General features: G+C 51.6%; 1 protein-coding gene across 6 annotated transcripts; it reads right to left on the bottom strand.

The window, feature by feature from the left end:
- Window positions 1–6,124: 6,124 nt before the first annotated feature.
- Window positions 6,125–9,649, bottom strand: Dnajb8 (DnaJ heat shock protein family (Hsp40) member B8). Of its 6 annotated transcripts, none has more exons than XM_031382492.1 (3): window positions 8,988–9,649; window positions 7,066–7,218; window positions 6,125–6,613 (listed from the first exon to the last, which is right to left on the bottom strand). In XM_031382492.1, the coding sequence occupies exons 1-3, from the start codon at window positions 9,394–9,396 to the stop codon at window positions 6,360–6,362; spliced, it is 816 nt and encodes a 271-aa protein (XP_031238352.1). In that variant the 5' UTR covers window positions 9,397–9,649; the 3' UTR covers window positions 6,125–6,359. The 6 variants fall into 6 exon arrangements, 5 of the variants coding, with proteins under 5 accessions (XP_031238352.1, XP_031238355.1, XP_031238353.1 ...); XR_004122166.1 differs by having other exon boundaries at window positions 6,508–6,613; window positions 8,759–9,647; XM_031382493.1 differs by having other exon boundaries at window positions 6,508–6,613; window positions 7,110–7,218; window positions 8,759–9,647.
- Window positions 9,650–21,001: the final 11,352 nt, after the last annotated feature.

The following is a 21,001-nucleotide window of genomic DNA, read 5'->3' as shown; positions in this document are numbered from 1 at the left end:
CTCCATGCCTGAGCCCATGGCTCCATGTCTGAGACCACATCTCCATGCCTGAGCCCACATCTCCATGCCTGAGCCCACGTCTCCATGCCCGAGCCCACAACTCCATGTCTGAGACCACATCTCCATGCCTGAGTCCACGTCTCCATGCCTGAGCCCACGTCTCCATGCCTGAGCCCACGTCTCCATGCCTGAGCCCACGTCTCCATGCCTGAGCCCACGACTCCATGCCTGAGCCCACAACTCCATGCCTGAGCCCATGGCTCCATGTCTGAGACCACATCTCCATGCCTGAGCCCACGTCTCCATGCCTGAGCCCACGTCTCCATGCCTGAGCCCATGGCTCCATGTCTGAGACCATGCTTCCATCCTCAGCAAATGACCCACCTCCAACTTTGTAAGAGAAAAAAGGACAATACAGAAGTACCTTATTTTCCTGTGACCAAGCATTGTATGTGTGGGTGTTTGCAGTCACATGCAGCTGCAGGACAAGAATTAGTGTTATTTGACCAAAGAGCCTCTGGAGCTTAGACCTCCACCCTGTCTTCCAAAGAATTCCTCCCCATTGCTGCCCCACCTGCCCATGCCCTCTCCACATGCATGCTCCTTTTTCCCCTGAAGCTGTCTTCTTCTTGGTGTTTTGAAGCTCTTTAGCTGCACTCCCTCTCCTCTGGGATGGAGATTTCAAGTCTTCCTCTAACTCCACTGTGTCTGTAAATCCCACATCCCATCAAGAGCAGGTCAGAAGTCATACTCACTCAACAGGAGATGGGAGTGGGTCCTGCGCTGTGCCAGGACTCCTGGGTGGGAGGAACCAAGCTGTGCCAGAGGAGGGCAGCTGCACAATAAACTGAAGCATATCGAGATGCCAGCCATCCCAAAGTCCCCAAGGGGGCTATAACCCTCCACTAAACAGTGCTGGACACAGCAGAGACTGCCTTATTGTGCAGGATTAAATAAAAGCAGACTGACCTGCCGTTGAGCCTGCGTTGCCTGAAGATTGTTTCTCAGAGTGACCAGTTGACAGAAGCTGGGGATATCCTTTCTACCAAAATTGCAGATCACGATGACATAGGAAGGACAGATGTCACTTCTGTGTGCACCCCTGACTGTGGAACTAGTCACAGTTATCAATGACTGCAAAGGTCGTTGCTTGAAAAACTGATGACATTGATGGGTGGGCCAGAGTGGGAGATCTTGAAGCCAGTATTCAGCCTTAAATTTGTTGAAAGATGTGACCAGACACCAGGCAACCCTACAAAATCCTGTAATGGGCATGCACCACCCACAATGTGACTTTGTGCCAGGTCCCAGCACACCTCTGTTGGAGCCAATGCCCACAGAAGGTTTTGACATCACAGAACATGTAGAAATGACTTCCATGGCATGGGCAGTCCCTGACTAGCAAAGACTGGGGCTGAGGCACAGCATTGCTGGCTGCTGAATGACAGCTGAGCCCTGTGGGCACTGGGCAGCCTGCAGCCAAGCATCCCACACCAATGAGTTCCTGGCTCACCAGAGGAGAGCTGTGAGACCAGTGGCCTAACTGTGGTGGGAGCAGCTACCGGGTGCAAGCCACAGGCACAAAGGCTCTGCAGTGGCAGCCATAGACCAGCCTTCCCCAGCCAACAATGACATTGGCCAACAAATCTAATTAATAATTAACTTTTTAATTAAATATCAATTTAAAGCAACACACGCTGTCTCTTGCAGTTAATGTCTTGCCCTTCCATTCCTAGAGAGTCTGTTGAGGTCAGGGGGTGTGTGAGGATCCTGTGATGGAGGGGTTCAGGAGAGAGCTGGAGAGTATTCTGGCAGAGGTGTCCATTGCTTCCCTCACCCATGGCCATGGGGATCTGGACCCAGCAACACATCCCCAGTCATACTGGGCAGAGCTTCTTCCCTTTACCTCCAAGTCTATTCTAGGCTCATGCTGGGCCTGGGAAGCTGGAGTCAGAATGAATCTGTCTCCGCCCTCAGTGAGTAGACTGGGCCAAGATAGATGGAGAAGTCTCAGAACACAGGGTGGACGGTCCCAAAAGGAGAAGGCACAGGGATGGGGGTTCTGGCTGGCCTGGGTGTGGAAGGGCAGGTCATTAATCTTGGGTGGGAGCCAAGAGGAGGAGGACCCTGTGCAGCCCTGGTGTCTAGAGAACATGGCTGCACCCTAGCCACCAACCCAGATCCTACAAACTACTCCAGGGGTTTCCTGACCGGCTGCTTGGGTGACCGCAGGCGTAACCACGGCGCCTGGGGGCTTGAGAGGCTGGCGGTGCCAGGTTCCTGCTTTGGGGTGTGACAGCACAGTGTGGTCGGCGGGCAGGTGGCCCAGGCCGGTGCTGCCCAGAGCCCATGCTACAGACCTTATGGAGCGGAACCTGTCCCAGGAACAAACCAAGAGGAACCAGGGTCACAGACATAGGAGGCAGCTCATTCTGGGAGAGCTGCCAGAGGCCCCTCTGAGTTTGGGTGGTCTAGCCCGAGATATATGAAGTCTGTGGTGGAATCTATGGTCTATGGGAGAGACTCAGGGGCAGCCACATCCACCTGGCTGTCTGCTCCTATGGTAGACACTTTCCAGGGATGGCTGGTCTTCATTGTCACTGGGTTCACTGCTATGTCCAAGGCCCTGAGACAAGGGTCTTGAGAGTGACCGTTGGAGTGTTCCCAGAGCCAGGGAGAGAGAGAACAGGGAGAGGTGTGGGAACAGAGACCACAGGGGAAGAGACAAGCCTGTGGTCTCCAGCAGTAAGACAATGACTTCCAATCGGGGCTGTGTAGGCTGCTGGCATCGGCCTTTTCTGTGACATTCTTCTGTCTGAGTGAGGCTGTCAGGTCAGCACCACAAAGGACCACCCTCCAGCCCTGCTCCCAGCCACCACCTTCTGGTCTCTCCTGTGCTCTGCATCCCAGGCAGGACCCACCCTTAGATCCACTCAGGAGACCTACACCTGCCCAGATCCTGCCCCAGGCCAGGCACTCAGTGTCCTCTCTGTGCCACCCGAAAAATGGGCCCCCTGGGCATGGAGCCATTGGAGAAGATGGTGATAAACTGGTCACTCCACCAGCTCTTCTGTGTGGTCCTGTGAGGAGGGGAGGGGAGTAATATCTCCCCCCCTCCACTAAAATATGCCTTCCCAGGTCCTTCACAGGACAAAGTGGTCCTTCACCGGACCAAGGAACTCTTTAAGAAGGGATTGAATGAAGGACTCAGATGGGCGAATGGCTTTGGGTGATCTGAGAGGACCTCGCTGTCATCTCCAGGGCTTTATGAGAAGGAAGCACAGAGCCACAGAGACCCAAGGATGCTGGATGCCAGCTCTGAAGCTGAGAGAGGCCAGGATGGACCCATAGATCTCAGGAGAGCCAGGCTGACAATACACCATGGACAGACAGAAGGTTGTATTCCATAAGCACCCAGCTCATCAGTCTTTGTCACAGAAGCAGTCAGCCTTGGCAATACAGGCTCTGAAACTGGGATTGTGGCCACCTCTAGATCAGGCTTATTTCGTGGTTGCCCTTATCCCAGCCCCTTGGGAGGCTGGCTGAGGCAGGAAGATCACTTGAGTCAGGAGCTTCGGACCAGTCCAGACAACATAGCAAAACACCAAAAAACCATAGCAAAATCTCAAGAGATTTTAACCAAAAAAAATAGTTTTATAAAAGAAAAGTTATGGATGTACATGAGTTTTCCATCTGTTAGTTAGCCGTCTTTAGCACAGCCCCTGGTGCAGAGTGGGGGCACACACTGTGGCTGTTCTAGTTTATGCTCTTTTGTATGCTTTGATGTTGCCAGGACTATGAGCTGGGACATTCCAGTCTTGCCATGGCTTCAACTCAGGAACCACCAAACAGGAGGGGCTACGACACCGCCCCGCCACTAATGGGGACCAGTTCCAACTCTGCTCAGCCCGGGGAGGGGTCAGTATTGCCTGGTCACTGAAACTCATGATCCTCTGTGGCCCACAATTGGAAAGGAGAGGGAAGGCAAGGCCATTCCTCCTGGTAACTAGAACAAAGGCCGTGGTTCCACCCAGCCGCCAGATCTAGGTCCAGACAGGATGTGGGACGGTGGGTGCCAGTGGCCAGGGAGGGGACAGATTGATGTGTAATGAGACAGCGTCAGTTTGGGAAGATAGGGAGGCTCTGGAGCTGGGCGGTGGGAAGAGTGGTGGGACCCTTGATAGGTTTCAAGCCACTGACCTGCACCTTGAAAACACGGTTGAAGTGGTAGATTTTATGTTGCACGTACTTTTCCTTGCATAGTAGAGCAGGGAAAGAGTGGCCCTGTGTGAGCTGAAGGCTATCACAGGGAGCAGAGAAGATGCCCCGGAATTGCTGAGATGGAATTGCCCCACTCCGGCGCCCGTGGGGAAAGAGGATCATATGTTAATGTAGATGTTCTGGGCCTTTGCTTCAAGAGCCGACCTGAGGCACAACTTAGGTCTCCTTCTAGCACCTTCCCTGGCAGTGCCCTCAGAGGTGACACTTATGGCCGCGTGAAAGCTGGGACTCTCTGCTTAGGTCTGTTCTGGGAGAGGTCTGATAGCCCCATCCTCCAAGGTGGGGGCGAGAGGCCTACGTAGGGCTGTTTGGCACTCCTCCATAGTGTCTCTTAGCTGGCAAGATACAGTCTCTCTCCATTATGTAAATGTTCATGGTGCACTAGAGGCTTCTGGAGGAAATCAGCTAGACTCCTGGCTGAGCTGAGTTGTTAGGGGCGTGTCAACCTGTCACGGCAGACAGCTTACTGGAGGTATCTGGCACTGCCTCTCACTCTTCCCCAGTGGACAGAGAGGAGTCCCCAGACCAGCAGGAATACCTCTGGGCCCATGGCAGACTGGCTTCAGTCAGGCTGTGAGCCAGGAGGTGGGTAATGAGCAATGCTGGTCCCCAGTCACCTGTGTAGCAACCATTGGCCCTGCTTGAATCCTGCTCTGCTCTCCGTTCTGCGGGGCCCTTCCTGTCCCTATGCCTCCCCTCCATCTCCCTCTCTGCCCTGGCTCTCTCTGATCTCAGTCTCTCTGCAGTCCCAGCGCCCACACCCCCTTAGCCCACTCCCTTATCTGGGTCCCCGCACAATCCAGGGAGCCCATCCCCATGACAACAGGGCAGATGGCCCTGCGATAGTGGCTCTCCCTCCCACCACGGCTCAATCCGTCTTTGAAATTAAATCAGCTGTGATAACATCAAGGGCCAGAGGGAGGGGAGGCTGCCTGTGCCCCACCCACCCCTCCTGCTCAGTCGAGGGGACCAGGGAGCAGACCAGCTCACAGTGGGGTCATGTGACCTTAGCCAGGTCTCTTACCCCTGGAGCCTCAGTCTCTCCATCTATAAAACAGGCTGATCATCCATGTTTATTGCTTAGGTCAGTGGAAAGCTTGGGAGCACTGGGCAGGCCTGATGCCCTTCAGCCCGGATGGCCCTTAGCCCTCTGAAAGCCTACCAGCCAGGCCCTGAGGCACAGAGAGACCAGCTGCCCAGAGCAGAGGTTGTAGACGGCTCTCATGCGGCTCACCACCTAGGCCATGGTATCCTATGTGTTATATACTCTACAGTACCAATGTGTGTTATGTACTCTACAATATAAAATCTTCGCATCAGGGTTAGGCCCCTTTGGACAATCAGGGCCTCTGCAGGGTACAGCAGCTTAGGAGTGGAGAGCACAGAAAGCAGCTGTCCAGCCTGAAAGGGCCTTTGAGGCTGGGAAAGCCTGATGGGTGAGCTGGGGTGGAGAGAGCAAACAGGGTAGACTATACAGAAACTGAGGTGGGAAGAGGGACTGGGTGTGGCTGCAAGGGACCTTCCGGGAGGAAAGAGGCTGGGTTGCTGGGCCCAGCCTGTGCAAATGTCCTGGGGTAAGACTCTGCGGGGTGCTGGAAAGGGCAATGAAGAGGCCTGTGAGGCTGGAACAGAACAAAGGGGAAGCCAGAGGTTATGAGGCTGGTGACACAAGGCCTCACAGCCAGGATGGTAACTTTTTACCAGTTTGAATATTTCACAACGCTCTTGATTTTTCACTTTTAGGCGTCTACAAATTCATCTGGCTATGAGGTGAGGTTAGACAAACAGGGTCAGAAGAAAAAGTCGGGTGTCCAGGTAGAGACAACAGGAGCAGTGCAAGCAGTGGGGGTACAGATATATATTGTGCCCAGTCCCTCATGTACCAGAGGGCAGGGTGAGCATGATCTGTGGTTGGCTAGTCTCCATGTGAAGCCCTTTCAGAGAGGTAAGACAGGGGATGGGGCACTCGCAACCAGTTCTGGGTCTAGGAAACATTTGTCCTGGGCAGAATGTCCTACACAGAAAGGCTTGTTGAAACCACCCAGGAGAGGATAGAGAGTGGACTTTCCAGGAGGAATTTAGTGAGCTAGAAAGAGATTAGCGGGTCTTGCTTCCCACACGTGAGCACCTTTAGATGCGATTCCCACAGAAAAACCAGAGTGGATGCTGCCCATGGCTCCCAGGAAGTGTGGCCCAGCAGCGAGGACAGTGTGATGCAAAGATCTGGGGTGAGAGAACCAGTTTAAGATCCTGGTTTTATTCTCTGGATGCATCCCTCTAGACTGTGGTATCGCAGCAGGCACCCCAGCCTTCGGGGCCTCACGTCTTCCTTCTGCAAAATGGGCAAAGATATTGATGTTGGGACCCAAGGTCAAAGACCTGAGGCAGCCCTGAGGGAGGGTTGGGAATGCCCTATCTTGTCTGTGCTGGAGACAAGATAGCCTGAGACTAAGGAAAGGGCAAGCCAGTTGATCCCTGGCACCAGGATTCTTGGGATACTAGAATCCCTGAGTCTGGCAAGCACCCTGTTCTCCTTTGGGCATCCAACTGGAGCGTGTGGCTGTTCAAGGCTGCTAGACTATAATTGGATTTGCCCAGCAGCTGGCTGCCCTAAGCAGGCCCACTTGAGGCTGCTGTAGCTGGCCAGTGATCGGGGACATTAGCAGGTCAACGGGGGCAGAGGTCAGGTGGTTAGTGCCATGGGGACTTTGATAACGTTAGTCCCCGAGCAGGGCTGGAAGCTTGGGCTCTGCCTTCTGTGTTCTCCAGCTCCCTTGCCCTAACCAGTAACGTGGTTAGCGGTCTCCAGCTGCCGGCTGGCTGAGAACCTCTGAGGTGTATTCCAAGGAGCTGTAGCCAGGAGCTCAGGGTCAACAACTTCTGCGATCACACTTGTGGCACTTGGCTGGCCCTGACGATCTTGGGATAACTGTCTTCCTAGAGATAGAAGAAGGTTCTCTCAGTGGCCTGCACCCTGACCCAAATGGTCCTCTTCCCAGTATGGTGTGAAGAGACAGGGGGAAGTTCTCCCCTGGGCCTCTCAGTTAACCAGGCTCTCTTAGGAGAAATGACCTGTCGTTTCTCCACCATAAGCACCAGAACATCCCATGGGCCTGCTGTCCCCTGAGACTCTGTATTTTACTCCCTTTCTCTCTGCAACATGGGCTGGACCCCTTCGGATGCTGGAGTTTACATACAATCAGATCATCATCCGCTCGGCCCATAGGACCTGTCCCCTACCTGGGAGCCACACTCAGTCACTGGCCAGTGTGAAGCCTGAAGCCTGGGGTCCTTAGTGAGTGTTGCAACACCCAGGAAGCAAGCACTGTCCCAGCACACCTGCCCTCCCTCACTGCGGCAATGGTCATCATAGGCATGGTTTAAAGGCGAGTCTCTCCACACTAACACCTGGGATGGAATGCTAGCTCCATCTTTGTCTGCCAGTTGTGAGTTGTGTAGCCTTCCCTTTGCCTCAGTTTCTCTTGTGTAATGTGGAGTCAAGGACCTAATGTGGAGTCAGGGAAAAACTGGCAGGGAAAAACGGGGCATTCCAAGAAGTTCCCAATTCACTTCACTTGTCTCTTCCGGTCCTTTGGGGGGGGGGGCAGCCTGCTCCTGCCTCAGGCCCTTTTCACTTGCAGAAAGTGAAAGTTCCCATCACCCAGATGTTTTTCTTGAGCTGTCAGCCCCTCATAAGATCTTTCCAGGCAGCTTGGCCCAGGATCCCCATACCCATTTCTCAGCTGTGACACTGCTGTCCCCACCCTGTCCAGTGGTTCCCAGGACCAACCATGAGCATAACCATGGTGTGGACAGGGCCTGCACCTGCTGCCCATGCAAGGGATTTGAAGTATTTGCAGAGAAAAGCATGATGGGAGAGTCACAGGGGTGGGGCAGGATGGGGATACTGAGGCCTGGGATGCAGTTGTTAGGCTATAAGAGCTTCATGGCGGAGATGGGGTCAGAGGACTTCATGATGAGAGCAGGAGGAGCCAAGAGGTTGAAAGCAGGACAGGAAAGATAGACATGAGAGCCTGGGTCTGGGATGAGTGCTACTTCGTGAGTGAGAAAAAGTGGGAATAGAGCAGGGGAGCCTGTGAGGATGGTAATCGTCCTGGAGAAGGGGCATGGGAGGAGCAGGACAGGTGGGACATAAAGGTAACAGGATGGTGCAGGTGACCGGGGTTAAAACCCAGCCCTGGGCTTCCTGTGGGAAATGGCTGGTGCTGGGCATGGAGGCCATAAGTTCCTGAGTGTGTCTGTGGAGTTTGGAGGCACACAGTGGGACTGCAGTGACACAGCCCACCCTAAGGATGGGAGAGGACTCTACACAAACTCACTTGGCACATTTATTAACCACTAGTTTGCGGCTACTGTGTCCCCTTGTGGCCCCCTAGGCTGGCCCAGGGATGGGTTAGGTAGCTGTCACTTGTTGTCCACCCTCATGAGCTTCTCCTTGCCGTTGATAGTTACTGACCGGAGCTGTCCATCTTCTTCCACCTCCACTCGCTCTTGGCCGTTCTCGATGATGCGCTTAGTGGTTACCTTATGGCCATTCACCATCTCAGTAGATGACATTACTGACTTGAACCCTGAGCGGCCAGAACTGGAGCCACCAAAGGAAGTAGATGAAAAGGTGGAGCGGCTGCCCCCACCATGGCTCAGATTGAAAGATGAGAGGGCTTCCATGAATGATGGGAACTCACCGAAGCCTGAAGAGAAGGCTCCACGTAAACCATGGGACCGGCCTCGGTTGCTGAACGGGGTGTCCCAGAATTCGAAGGAAAAAGGGTCCAGTCCCCCAAAGAACTCACGGAAGATATCCTCTGGATTTCGGAAGGGATAGCCAGCCCCGAAGGGACCACTGTGGGGGACACTGGCACCGCCACCTGCTCTCCAGCCTTCACAGCCTGCCCTGTCATACACAGAACGCTTCTTAGAGTCTGACAAAACTTCATAGGCTTCGGAAACCTGCTTAAACTTCTTTTCAGCCTCTTCTTTGTTGTCGGGGTTCTTGTCGGGGTGCCAACGCAAAGCCAGTTTTCGATAGGCCTTTTTGATGTCTTCAGGGGAGGCACTTGATTGCACACCCAGCACTTCATAGTAGTTGGCCATGGTAAGGGCAGTAGGGGACTAGATGGGATTGAGGACTGAGGAGGGCTAAGGCAAGTGGCTGGGGTCCTCCCTTGGGTGGGGGACTTGCTGGAATCTGCTGGCTCTGGGTAGTGAGAGTTTAGCTTTCCATCCTCCCCGTTCTCAGGGACAGGTGGAGCCTCTACTGAGAGGGGCTTGGGGGTAGGGACAGTGCCGCTCTGGGCCAGGCAAAGGTGGCCCCTTCCAAGCTGGGGCCAGGGCCCTTTGTGACATAAGCATGGAGTAGCCAGTTTCCCCACCCCCTCAGCCGAGCGCCACACATCACAGAGCTCTGGTGAGGCTGATCACTGTGATGGGCCTGCAGTGTGAGTTTGGCTACAGGGAAGCTATTTGCTGGGCTCCCTGGGAGCCAAAAAGGAGAGGCAGGGTCAGTGACACCAAAGTTAGGGGGCAGCAGTCAGCAAGGGGAGCAAGGGTTTCCCTGGAACCATCTCCTGCGTTGAGTCTGGATTGCTGTGATGGGTTGAAGGGGTCCCAGGTAGCTTGGGGTTCATGGCGACAGAGGTCTAGTATATTTGTGCCCTGTTTATCTCTAGCTTCTCAGAGGCATGGGGAAGGTAGGCGCGTGTGGGACACAGTCAGCCCACAGTGCATGGTCGGTAAAGATTTGTTAAACGAATGAGGCTCAGAGACATACAGCCACAGCTCAGGGTTGTGCAGCAAATCGGTGAGAGAAAAAGAAACTGGAACCTGGGCCTGTCTGAGCAGTGGTGGCCCGCAAGGAGAAAACGCATTCCGCTTAACTCGGATATAAACGATTAACACAAAGTACGGGTGACGAGGACAGAGCCCCTAACGACATGCTTCCTCTTAGTCCCTGGAGCCCAAATGTGGTCTCATTCATGGGAGGGAAACAAGCTCATCCTAGAACCGGAGGACACTTGTCCTTTTGAGTAGGCAGTATGAAAAGGGGGACAGACCCTGAGGGACACAGCTCCAAGAAAAACCCGTACCATGGGTGGGAGCAAAGCGGAGTGCTAACAGACAAGAGGTTCTGTGGTGTCACTGGCCTGGCTGTCACAGCAGTCCTGAAAAGTCTCCAGATGCTTCAGGTTTGTGGTCCTCAGCTCGTGCTGTGCTGTGGGGTCCTTTTTGGACCAGCGCTGACCCCTCCCTGTTCCAGCGTCCTCCCTCTCCTTCCAGCTCCCAGTACTCCTGGGCTCCCAGTTGCAGACACTTGCAGGGGCCATGGTAGCTCTTTTGGGTCCCACAGGCCAGGAAAGATGACAGATTCTGGGGACACGTCAGGTAATGGTCCCAATACCCACATTCATCTCACCAAGGGCAGTCTCCATGCTCACAGGCTCCATGCTCCACAGCAGTGCTCACTCGCTCACTAACCCAGGCTGCTGCTGCTAGCTTCAGGCAAAAGCTGCACCCGCTCCACTGTGGTTAGGGATGGAGATGATGGGAGGGGCAGGAGGTAGCGATAAATGGTCCTACTAGCAGGGACAGAGGCCACAGGGATGATGCTGATGAGAGTGGTGCTCCTATGAAGGTGGCAAGGGGCAGAAGCCATGTGTGGCTCAGCTTGCTAAGGTGGTGATGCACAGCCAGCATGTGCTCTCCTCTGCCTACCCTGCAGAGGCTGCTGGATCTCAGCCTCCCAGGCCTCATTAATGGGGCCCCCAAGGGAGGGGCCAGAGACACCAGGCTCCAGAGTCACTGCAGGCTTCTCTGGTGGTGGTGTACCGTGGACAGCCCATGCCCAGTTCTCTCTGAAGGCTGGTGTCTGCTGGGTGGGAATAAGACTCTCCCTTATATGATTCTGCAAGTCTCAGGGCAACTGCTGGAGAGGCATGAGACTTCAGGATAGAGGGAAGGAAACAACTCCACACCAGCTTTAGGTGGCCACAGCAGGTGATGTAGAAGTAATGATGGAGGTGGCATGATGGAGGAGGAGAAGGTGGTGGGGATAGAAATGATGGTGGTGACAGAGGTGGTGATGAAGGTGGTAGTGACAATGATAACAAGGAGGTGATAGTGGTGAATCATAGTTTGGATGGTCGAGGTGGTGGTGATGGTGAAGGAGCGATCATGGGGAAGTCAAAGACGGTGTGACACCATCAGAAGCGAGGATGCTAGAGACGGTGATGGGGTAGAGGGTGGTCATGGCAACAGTGACTGAGGAGGTAGAGACCATGGCAGCAGTAGAGGTGTGGTGTCAGAGGGTCTCTCTGATGCTGACTGGAACTGAGGAGACTGGAATTCATGACACTGTTTACGGTGATGCAGATAATGCAGGTAGGCATTGGTGATGTCTGAGGTCCCCGTACCGATGTCATCAGGACAGTGGTGTGCTTATAGTGTTGAGTCCAAGGGATTCAGGGCGACGATGTGCCCTGAAATCCTATCACTCCCACAGCCCTAACCAGGTTTCTCTCCCGTCTTGATGGCATCCATGGTGCAGTTCTGTTCATTGCCCAGGAGGAGCCTTCTTGGCCTCTGCTGTAAAGGTGTTTCCTTGCCCTCCTCGTGCGGATGGAGGCCACAACGTGGAGACGCTGTCACTGCTCAGGCTCAGCAATTGCCCGGGACAGAGAACATCACAGCGACTTGGGGGCCTCAGCACATCCAGGGCAGATCCTAGCCTCACAGGGTCAAGGGGCCTTGACAATGGAGGCCCCCTAGGTGGGCCATAAGGGAAGATACAGAACTTAGAACTGGACAGCCACTTGGTGGCAGCATGCCGAGGTGACTTCCCCTTCTCTACAAAGAGGTCCCAACTAACATCCTGGGGTCCCAAAGTCTGAAAAGTGTTTGGGGTCCAAGTGTGAGAGGTATAGCATCTGAGAGGCAAAGCATGGCAAACAGGCGTGCCCGTCAGCCAGGCCCTGTGCTCCTGACTCCAAGTCTCTGAGGCCCCTTCCACTCTGTAAATCTCCATCCCTGTTCACTAGTTGGGATGGTGAGACCCCTTCTTCCTCCTCCTCTCTGGGGATTCAACATCTGATGTCTCAAGTCCATAGTCTCAGAAAGGATGCTGAGAAGAGAAAGGACCTCAGATAACTAGGTGATGTCAGCAGAGCCCAGCTCAGTACAGAAGCAGGCCCAGAGAGGGCAGGGCACACCCAAGGTCACACAGCAGCCCCAGAAAGCCCTCCTCAGGCAATCTGATGGAGGCTGATTAGGCAGCCAGAGGCCCCTCTGTCTCTCTAATTAATGGAGTGGCTTTTTAAAAGGATTCTAATCACCCCGATGCTATCTGCTTATCGCCAGAATTCCTAATTAGATGGTCCTGGCAGGAACTTGCCTAATTCCCTCCAGCCTCTGTAGTCCTGCCCAGGGGGGCAGCCCACCCACCCGTCCACCCCACCAGATGGGCAGCTGAGGGGCCTCCTCTCCTCTCAGGGCCAGAGGTGGCCAACTGCATTTCCTTCAGGATGGATGGGTGACAGGGATGGATGGATGGGCCTCTGGGTTGGCAGTGACAGGTGAGTGATGGGCCTGGAATACAGCTATGAGGATGGATAGATGAAAGTGTGAGCTGATAGGCTGAGAGATAAGGTTATACAGTGATTAAGGGTGCAGACTGCCAAGTCAGATGACCTGAGTTCGAATCCCAGCTCTGCCACTTCACAGCTATATGTTCTGGGGAAAGTTGCCTAACTTTGCTGTGACTCAGTTTCCTCATTTCACCTGTAAAATGGGGAGAATATCTCCTCTCCCAGGGGTATTTGGCAGTGACTGAGGAGGGCTGCTGCTGGTATCCGCAGTCCAGGTAGCCATGTCACCCTGCACAGTGACTCAGCCCCAGTGTTCAGCAGTGCCAAGGCTGAGAGTTTGTTCCAAGCCCTAGACTGATCAGCCATTAAACATCGTTCTCCACTATTGTTCTGTGCAGAGGCAGTGCTGTCTTCACCGTGGACAGTCTAACTACACACAGGACCTGGGGACAGCTCATTTCTCAGTTGAAGGGAAGACTGGAAGTGTGAGTGTCCCCAGCAGAGAGGCAAGAACAGGTGCCTGAGGAGACCATGGGGCACAGAGGCTGAGAGCAGGGGGTAGGGCCAGGTGTAAGCTTGGGGAGTGTTCGGAGCCTGCGAGGCCTTCAGAAGATTGGGATCAGGGGATCAGTCAGCTGTAGGTTCCAGGAGATTTTCTCTACAATGATAAATATACTGAGTATGAGAGCCAGGTAGCAGATACGTAAAAGGCTGGACATGACCAAGTGTGGTTGGAATTAGCACCTGGTATCTCCATTCTCTGGTGGTTAATATGAAAGTACACTGTAGCTGTCTTCAGACACTAGCTGTACACTGTAGCTGTCTTCAGACGCACCAGACAAGGGCATCAGATCTCATTATGGGTGGTTGTGAGCCACCATGTGGTTGCCGGGATTTGAACTCATGACCTTCTGAAGAGCAGTTGGTGCTCTTCCCCGCTGAGCCATCTCACCAGCCCCAGGTGGGAAATTTTTGAGTTACAGATTCAAGTGTCTGGTAAACTTCTAGGCTCTTACCCCATAGGGTGTAGGGACACCAACATTTGATGCTCTGTGTATAACAGTAAATAGAACAGATTGCTTGAGCCCTTTTTTAAAAACAGATTAATTGATTTTATTTATGTGTTTGGGGATTTTGCCTGCATGTATGTCTGTGTACTACATGTGTGCAGTGCCTGAAGAGGCCAGAAGAGGGCATCAGATTCCCTAGAAGTGGAGTTAGAGATGGTTGAGAGCCACCATGTGGGTGCTGGAAATCTAACCGGGGTCCTCTGCAAGTGCAGCCAGCGCTCTTCACCACCGTACCCTCTCTCCAGCTCGCTCACGTAAGCATCTGAAGGAAAATGAGCAGCTATACCACATCAACCTTATACCATGACCTATTATATCACAGCAAAAATGAATGAGCAGAGCTTTATGTGTTACTGTGAATAAATACCTCAAATGAGATGGTAAGGAAGGAAGGGGTTTCTTAGCATCTGATGCTGCAGTCACACACTCCACTTACATGATGCTTTGCTTGGAAAATATTACATGGGAAATTCCAAAAATAAACAAATCATAGATGTTAAACTATGTACCATTCTGAGCTGCTTGATATTATCACTCCCTACTCCCATTCTGCCCAAAACATAAAATATCTTTCATCCAGTGACCCAGTGTGTGCTGTACACCCATCAGATACTCACATCCTTCATCCAGTGAACCAGTGTGTGTGTGTGTGTGTGTGTGTGCTGCCTACCCATCAGTCACTCAGTCACTTACATCCTTCATCCAGTGATCCTGTGTGTGTGCTACCCACCTGTCAGTCACCCACATCCTTCATCCAGTGATCCACAGTGTGTGTGCTGCCCACCTGTCAGTCACTTACATCCTTCATCCAGTGATCCAGAGTGTGGACTACCCACCACTAAGTAAGTGCTGGCAGTCACTTAGCTACTATCAAGGTCTTGATTGTATTCAGATATACACATTCCATTTAATTAATAGCTGGAGAGAGGATGGTGATGATTTTATTGTGGGATTGTTCTGTTTTGTTGTTACTGTCGTTAGTTTTTTCCTGAGCCTCACCCACCTATAAATCTTTATAATAGGAACTTTATAATAGGAAAACAGCCAGGTGGTAGTGGCACACACCTTTAATCCCCACACTTGGGAGGCAGAGGCAAGTGGATTTCTGAGTTCAAGGCCAGCCTGGTCTACAGAGTGAGTTCCAGGACAGCCAGGTCTACAGAGTGAGTTCCAGGACAGCTAGGTCTACAGAGTGAGTTCCAGGACAGCCAGGGCTACACACAGAAACCCTGTCTCAAAAAACAACAACAACAACAAAGAATAGGAAAAGCATATTGCCTGCAGGACTGGATACTACTCACAGATTCTGGGGCCTATCAGAGTCCTGGGACAAATATGCTGCAGGTGAGCAGAGATCTGCCATTTTAGTCAAATCTGACACAGGAATGAGGAAGCTTTGTCTCCCCTCCCCTCCAACCCCACCCCTGCCTTGCCCTCCCTCCCCACCCCTCCCCTCCCCTGCACTGCCCTCAGAAGGGTGTGAGGGGAAGGGACCCTCGGTAGCTAGGGTGGGGACAGATGCTCTCTACAGATGCTCTCTACAGTCTCCATTCTCCCTGCTCCCACTGCTGTGTGCCAGAGGGTGGATGGGAACTGTGCCAAGAGGGTAGATGTCCTTGTTGGTGTCTCCGCTGGTTACGTAAGACTCCACTGTGGTGGGGACACAGGTGTCTCTCTGAAAGAAGCTACAGAATCCCCACAGCTGTGGAGAGTGAGCAGGGCAGAGCTTAAGGAACCTGGCAAGGATTTCACAATTCTTCCCCAGCAGAGCTCTGGTTTCCAGTGAATGCCAGGCAGGGATTGCCTTCAGGTCTATCCTGGTAAGGACACAGGGAACGTGGCTGGGACCTGGCTGCTGGCAACAGAAACCATGAGGTATAAATGTACAGTTTCAAGTTCACAAGTGTACCATGAAACATACCAAGGGCCGCAATGCTTACATCACCTACTATGTTTAGGATGTCTGAATTTTTTTTTTTTTTTTTTTTTTTTTTTTTTTTTTTTTTTTTTTTTTTTTTTTTTTTTTTTTTTTTTTTTTTTGGTTTTTCGAGACAGGGTTTCTCTGTACAGCCCTGGCTGTCCTGGAACTCACTCTGTAGGCCAGGCTGGCCTCGAACTCAGAAATCCGCCTGCCTCTGCCTCCCAAGTGCTGGGATTAAAGGCGTGCACCACCACCGCCCAGCGAAATATTTCTTAATTAAAGGGTTAAGTAAGGATCTGTGGTGATCTTACCTCTGAGAGTAGAGCAGAATAGGCCTAGAAGGCGAACACCAGAGAGGTAAACGGGCTGGGACAGGAGTTGGGGGTTCGAGTACAAGGTCTTCTGAGCACGGAGTGGGGAGTGGAGGCTGTAACAGCATCCTTTCAGAGTTAGAACCTGTTTCACAGCCTGCAGCTACTGCTTAGCCCAGAGTAGCACCGCCCACCCACAATGAGGGGAGATAGGGAGTGAGAGGGAAAAGCAGTATTTTTTCCCAGGGTCCCCTGGGGAGTCCCAGTGTATGTGGGCGTGGGCTTGGCAGATGGGCTAGGTCAGCAGCTGGCCCTCCACCCTCTCCCGGGGAACAACCCTACCATAGCTATCCCATTCTGTCCAAGAATTGAGCTACCCTCTTTTCCCATCAGCCTCAGTTTCCCCAGCTTTGTGAACCCAATCTAAGCTGGAGTAGGGGCAGGGCGTAGGAATAGGAAGGTGCAGACATGCTTGCTGAATGGCCAGGCCCATCCTACTGTATCCCACAGGAAAAAGATCTAGAAGGAAGGTGCCTGACCAGGACCACCAGAAGGATGTGTCCACAGTGTTCATACTACCCATGCGTCAGTCTCCTTGCTGGATGGCCTCTCAGAACACCCGTACCTGCCTTTTGTCACCCTTATGGCTGGTCTGGAAGGTTCTGTGTTGTTTTACTGATGTGCATTCCAATAGGCTAAGCCATTTGTTCAAGGGTACACAGTGAGGAAGAAGAGAGTCTTGAGGTGAGATGGCTCAGTGGTTAAGAGCGCTGACTGCTCTTCCAGAGGTCCTGAGTTCAAATCCCAGCAACCACATGGTGGCTCACAACCATCCGTAATAAGATCTGACGCCCTCTTCTGGTGTGTCTGAAGACAGCTACAGTGTAGTTACATATAACAATAAATAAATCTTAAAAAAAAAAAAAAGAAAGAAAAAAAGAGGAGAGTTTTGTCTGTATTCACCCCCAACCTCTTACCCCAACTCCCTCAGACCTGTGCAATTCTGAGTGACATTGTAGGGTGCCAGGGAGGCCCTCAAAGAAGTCTGATAAGTTACCTCCGTGTGGAGGTGCCTCAAGGGTTATAGAGAGGTTCTTCTGGAAATCCTAATGGAAAGGACAGTCAGGGACTAAGGCCAGCAAATCTCTGTTATTTAAATGACAGAATGGTTAGGTCCTGGGAACACATCAAAGTATTAGCAGTGAGCGGCCACTTCTCAGGGAATCGGAACCGCTGTTCTGTTTGGCTCAGTATCTTCCTGGACATTTTTCTCCTTTTATTATGTGTGTGTGTGTAGGTGATGCCGAGGGTGTTGTGTGACGGAACTTTCCCTGGGGAGACAACACACACACACACACATGTCTACTCACCCCAGATAAGGGAGCCCATGATGGACCAAAGTAAGGACACCACCAAAGTCCAACTTGGTGTGCCAAAGAGTTCTTTTGGGGTCACTTACAGGACGGCGAGGGGTGACTTACAGGAGCAGAGATGACTCAGAAACAGCTGAATCACCAAAGCCCACCCCAGCCTGGGCGACAGCTCACAAAGCCAGGAAGCAGGAGCACACCGCACAGCCCGCAGGCACTGAGCAGGGTGGAGGGTGTCCTTTCCAGGAAGAGGTGTAAACCTCTTCCAGGCAGCTCAGCAGGTTTCTGCTTCTTCCTGGCAACTATTCTGGTCTCCTAGTTTTCCTTATAGCTTGGTGTTACTCCTCTGAGAGGGATTCTCAGCTTTTATTGCTTACCCTGGCAGAAAGGGGCCTTAGTGAATCCGGTCAGTTTCAGGGACTTCCTGAATGTATTTTGAGTTATTTGCCTTTCTGCTTAAGGAGCTTGTCTGCAGGACAGAATATTTCAATGTTAGCAGAAACTGTCATACAGCAGAAGGTTGAACTCTGGACTTCCCAGATGATAGGTAAGCCCTCTCTACCTGAGAGCTATATCCCTAGTCCAACACAAACATTATTTTTTTACTTTTTAATTTAAAGGACATTTTGGCTCATACATAAAGACATAGAAATTGAACATATAGTATATGCACGGGTGGTTTGTTGGCTTCTTTGAGACAAGTTATCAAAGTCTCAGGCTAGCTTCAAACTTGCTTTGTAGAAGTTTGTAGCAGTTGGCCTGGAACTTCCGACCCTTCTGCCTCTGACCTTCCAGGATGGGATTGTGTCACCACAACAGCTTTGTTGACATAAAAAACCCATCATAATTAGGCCTACTGGTGCATACCTGTGATCCCAGCCACTCAGAAGGCTGAGGCAGGGGATTCAAAAAGTTCTAGGACAGCCTGAACAATTCAGTGACATTTTTGTCTTGAAAAAAAAAGAAAAAAGAAAAAAGGAATGGCTGGGGTAAAGAGAAGGGCATTATCCCCTGAATATGCCAGGGTTTGGGCTTAAACTCCAGAGTTGAACAGGACAGTTGACATAGCCTGCTGTATACAGAACAGTGGGCCCTGTTTCATGCTTTCTAGCACTTTGACATATACTGGCAGGACCAGGGACCATTTGGATCCTGGTCACTTCCGGGGGTGCACATGGTCCATTGTTGTGACCCCCTCGAGAGCCAGTGCTAAGGTCTGGGACAGGGGTGGCTCACAGACACCTCACTGAGCTCCCACACTTGTAAGATTGCTTTCTGGCTGCACTTGCCCATCTGTGGGGTGACTTAGGTGTACCCTTCCCCATGTTCTCCTTTGGAAGGTGGGTGCGTTGTCTCATTCTTCATCCTAGTCGCTGGTGACATTTCTCATGCCAGTCTCACTGTGTAGCCACGGCTGGCCTTGAACTCACAGAGACCTGCCTGCCTCTGCCTCTGCCTCCTGAGTGTTGGGATTACATGACCCTATCATTCTATATTTTGTATTCTGGGTCTTTACATATTTTGCAAACTTGTCTCCTGTTCTGCAAACACAATTTTAAACATTAATGAATAATTTCTCTACATGAATCTTTCTACCGTTTGAAGTTATTTAACTCCACTATGGGACATTTGGGAGATAAGAGGATACCCATCCCATAGATGTTACCATGTTACCTTTTGTTAACTAACATTCAGGAAAGACTCTTCCCATAGGTGTCATGGTGACCGAAGCTCAGTCCATGTTGTGATTCTCATTTACAATGCCTCAAAACTGTTCCTACCAGCCAAGTCCAGAACTTCCCAGACCAGTATGGTGTGCGTGCCCAGTTCTTGGTAGAGACACAAGGATCAGGAATTCCAAGGCCATTCTGGGCTACATGAGACCCCCATCTAAAATCCATATAAATCTTAGAACTTTCCCATCTTCCCCATCCAAGCTTCCCCCATCCAGCACTACCCTCTTCTCAGATGCTGGTGCCCACCAGGTGGTTCTGCCTCTGTGAACCCTTGGCTCTGGAGACCCTCAGGCCTATGGGGTCACCCCACTGCACTGTGGCTGGCTGGCTTTTCCTGGCATAGTGTCTGTTCAGTAGCATGTATTATCAGTGCCTTCCTTCCGAAAGCTGAGTGACCACCTTCTTTGGATAGCCTCAGCTTATCGTCCCTCCTTTCGATGGACCCCTAGGTAGCTGCCACCCAGCCACAGTGAAGTGCTTCTGTGAATGTGGTGTGGGGAAACCTGTCTGAGACCCTGCTTTCTTTCCTTTGGGGTGTCTACTCTTACTGATCGCCTACTTTTTAAAAAACATTTATTTTATACATGCGTTTGCCTGCATACATGTTCACACATCTACAGTGCCTGAGAAGGCTGGAAGAAAGCCTCAGACCTCCTACAACTGGAGTTTTACAGACAGCTGTGAGTCACCGTGTTGTAGCTTACCACAGGCTCCAGCACGCCCAACCTTTGTCTTTAATAGTAATAGTAATAATAATAATAATAATAATAATAATAATAATAACTATTACCGTTGTTATTATTATTACTACTATTTTTATTTTATTAATACTATTTTATTGCTCTGGGGCTTTTCCCTTCTTTCTTTTGAGTGTGCATGCTCTCGGTTTTACCAAGAATATCCTGAAAATCTCTGGGCCCAATGTGAGAGGTATTTAGACAGCAGCCGAGAGTACTCGTGCCTTGGAATGACTCTCTCTGCACTGCTTTTGACTGCTCTGTCCCATCTTTACTATCCTGCTTCCTCTCTCTGATGTAGAAGAAAACCTTTATGTCCAGTGTCCTGCTGACAGTTTATCTGGGGAGGGGGAACCAAACTAGGTGATCCAGCTGGGTGAGTTGTAATAGTTGGTCTCAAGATTCTATCTTTAGGATTAGGGTGTGGCTTGCCTGGCACACAGGAGGCCTTGAGTTCCATATCCAGCACTGCAGAACATAAGAAAAAGATCCAATCTTAAAAACAACAACAACAACAACAAAACTTAAGTATACAATATGTATGGTATTGTCAAGACTCAATGTCGCCAAGATCCAGATAGGCACAGGACCTAAGAACCTGCTGGAGACGGGATCTGGGTGTTCTGAGCGTGGCTATCCTTCATTAAGAGAGACAGGGAGGAAGTGGGCCAGACTCTGGGTGTTTTTATGTGAATCTCTTCATCCCCAATCTTTTGCACAGATTTGAGGTGCTACTGGTGCCACCTCCTACCTTGTAAACCACAGTATATGTTTAGGCTTATCTGGGTCCCTGCAGATCTGCCTGTTCTCACAGCAAAAGCAGAGGCTTCAGCAGCCATGGCAGTGGAATCTAGCACAACTTTTCACTCCCATGTACGTATACAACATGCCAAACACTCACAGGTACATACACAACCCCCTCCCCACACACTCACATGTAATACACAACCCCTCCCCACACACTCACGTGTAATA

Source organism: Mastomys coucha, unplaced genomic scaffold, assembly GCF_008632895.1.
Source record: "Mastomys coucha isolate ucsf_1 unplaced genomic scaffold, UCSF_Mcou_1 pScaffold20, whole genome shotgun sequence".
Lineage (NCBI taxonomy): Eukaryota > Metazoa > Chordata > Mammalia > Rodentia > Muridae > Mastomys > Mastomys coucha.
The sequence above is the reverse complement of the archived record's forward strand: the minus strand, read 5'-3'. Positions and strand labels throughout refer to the sequence as shown.

Excerpts from the sequence above, each read along its gene's own strand:
- Dnajb8 (XM_031382492.1), bottom strand. The coding sequence starts at position 9,396 with ATGGCCAACTACTATGAAGTGCTGGGTGTGCAATCAAGTGCCTCCCCT. Across the intron at positions 7,219-8,987 it reads AGCCTTCTCTTCAGGCTTCG|GAAGACAGTTATCCCAAGAT; the intron begins GTGAGTTCCCAT and ends TTCTATCTCTAG. Across the intron at positions 6,614-7,065 it reads GACCGCTAACCACGTTACTG|AAGGAAGACGTGAGGCCCCG; the intron begins GTTAGGGCAAGG and ends CCCATTTTGCAG.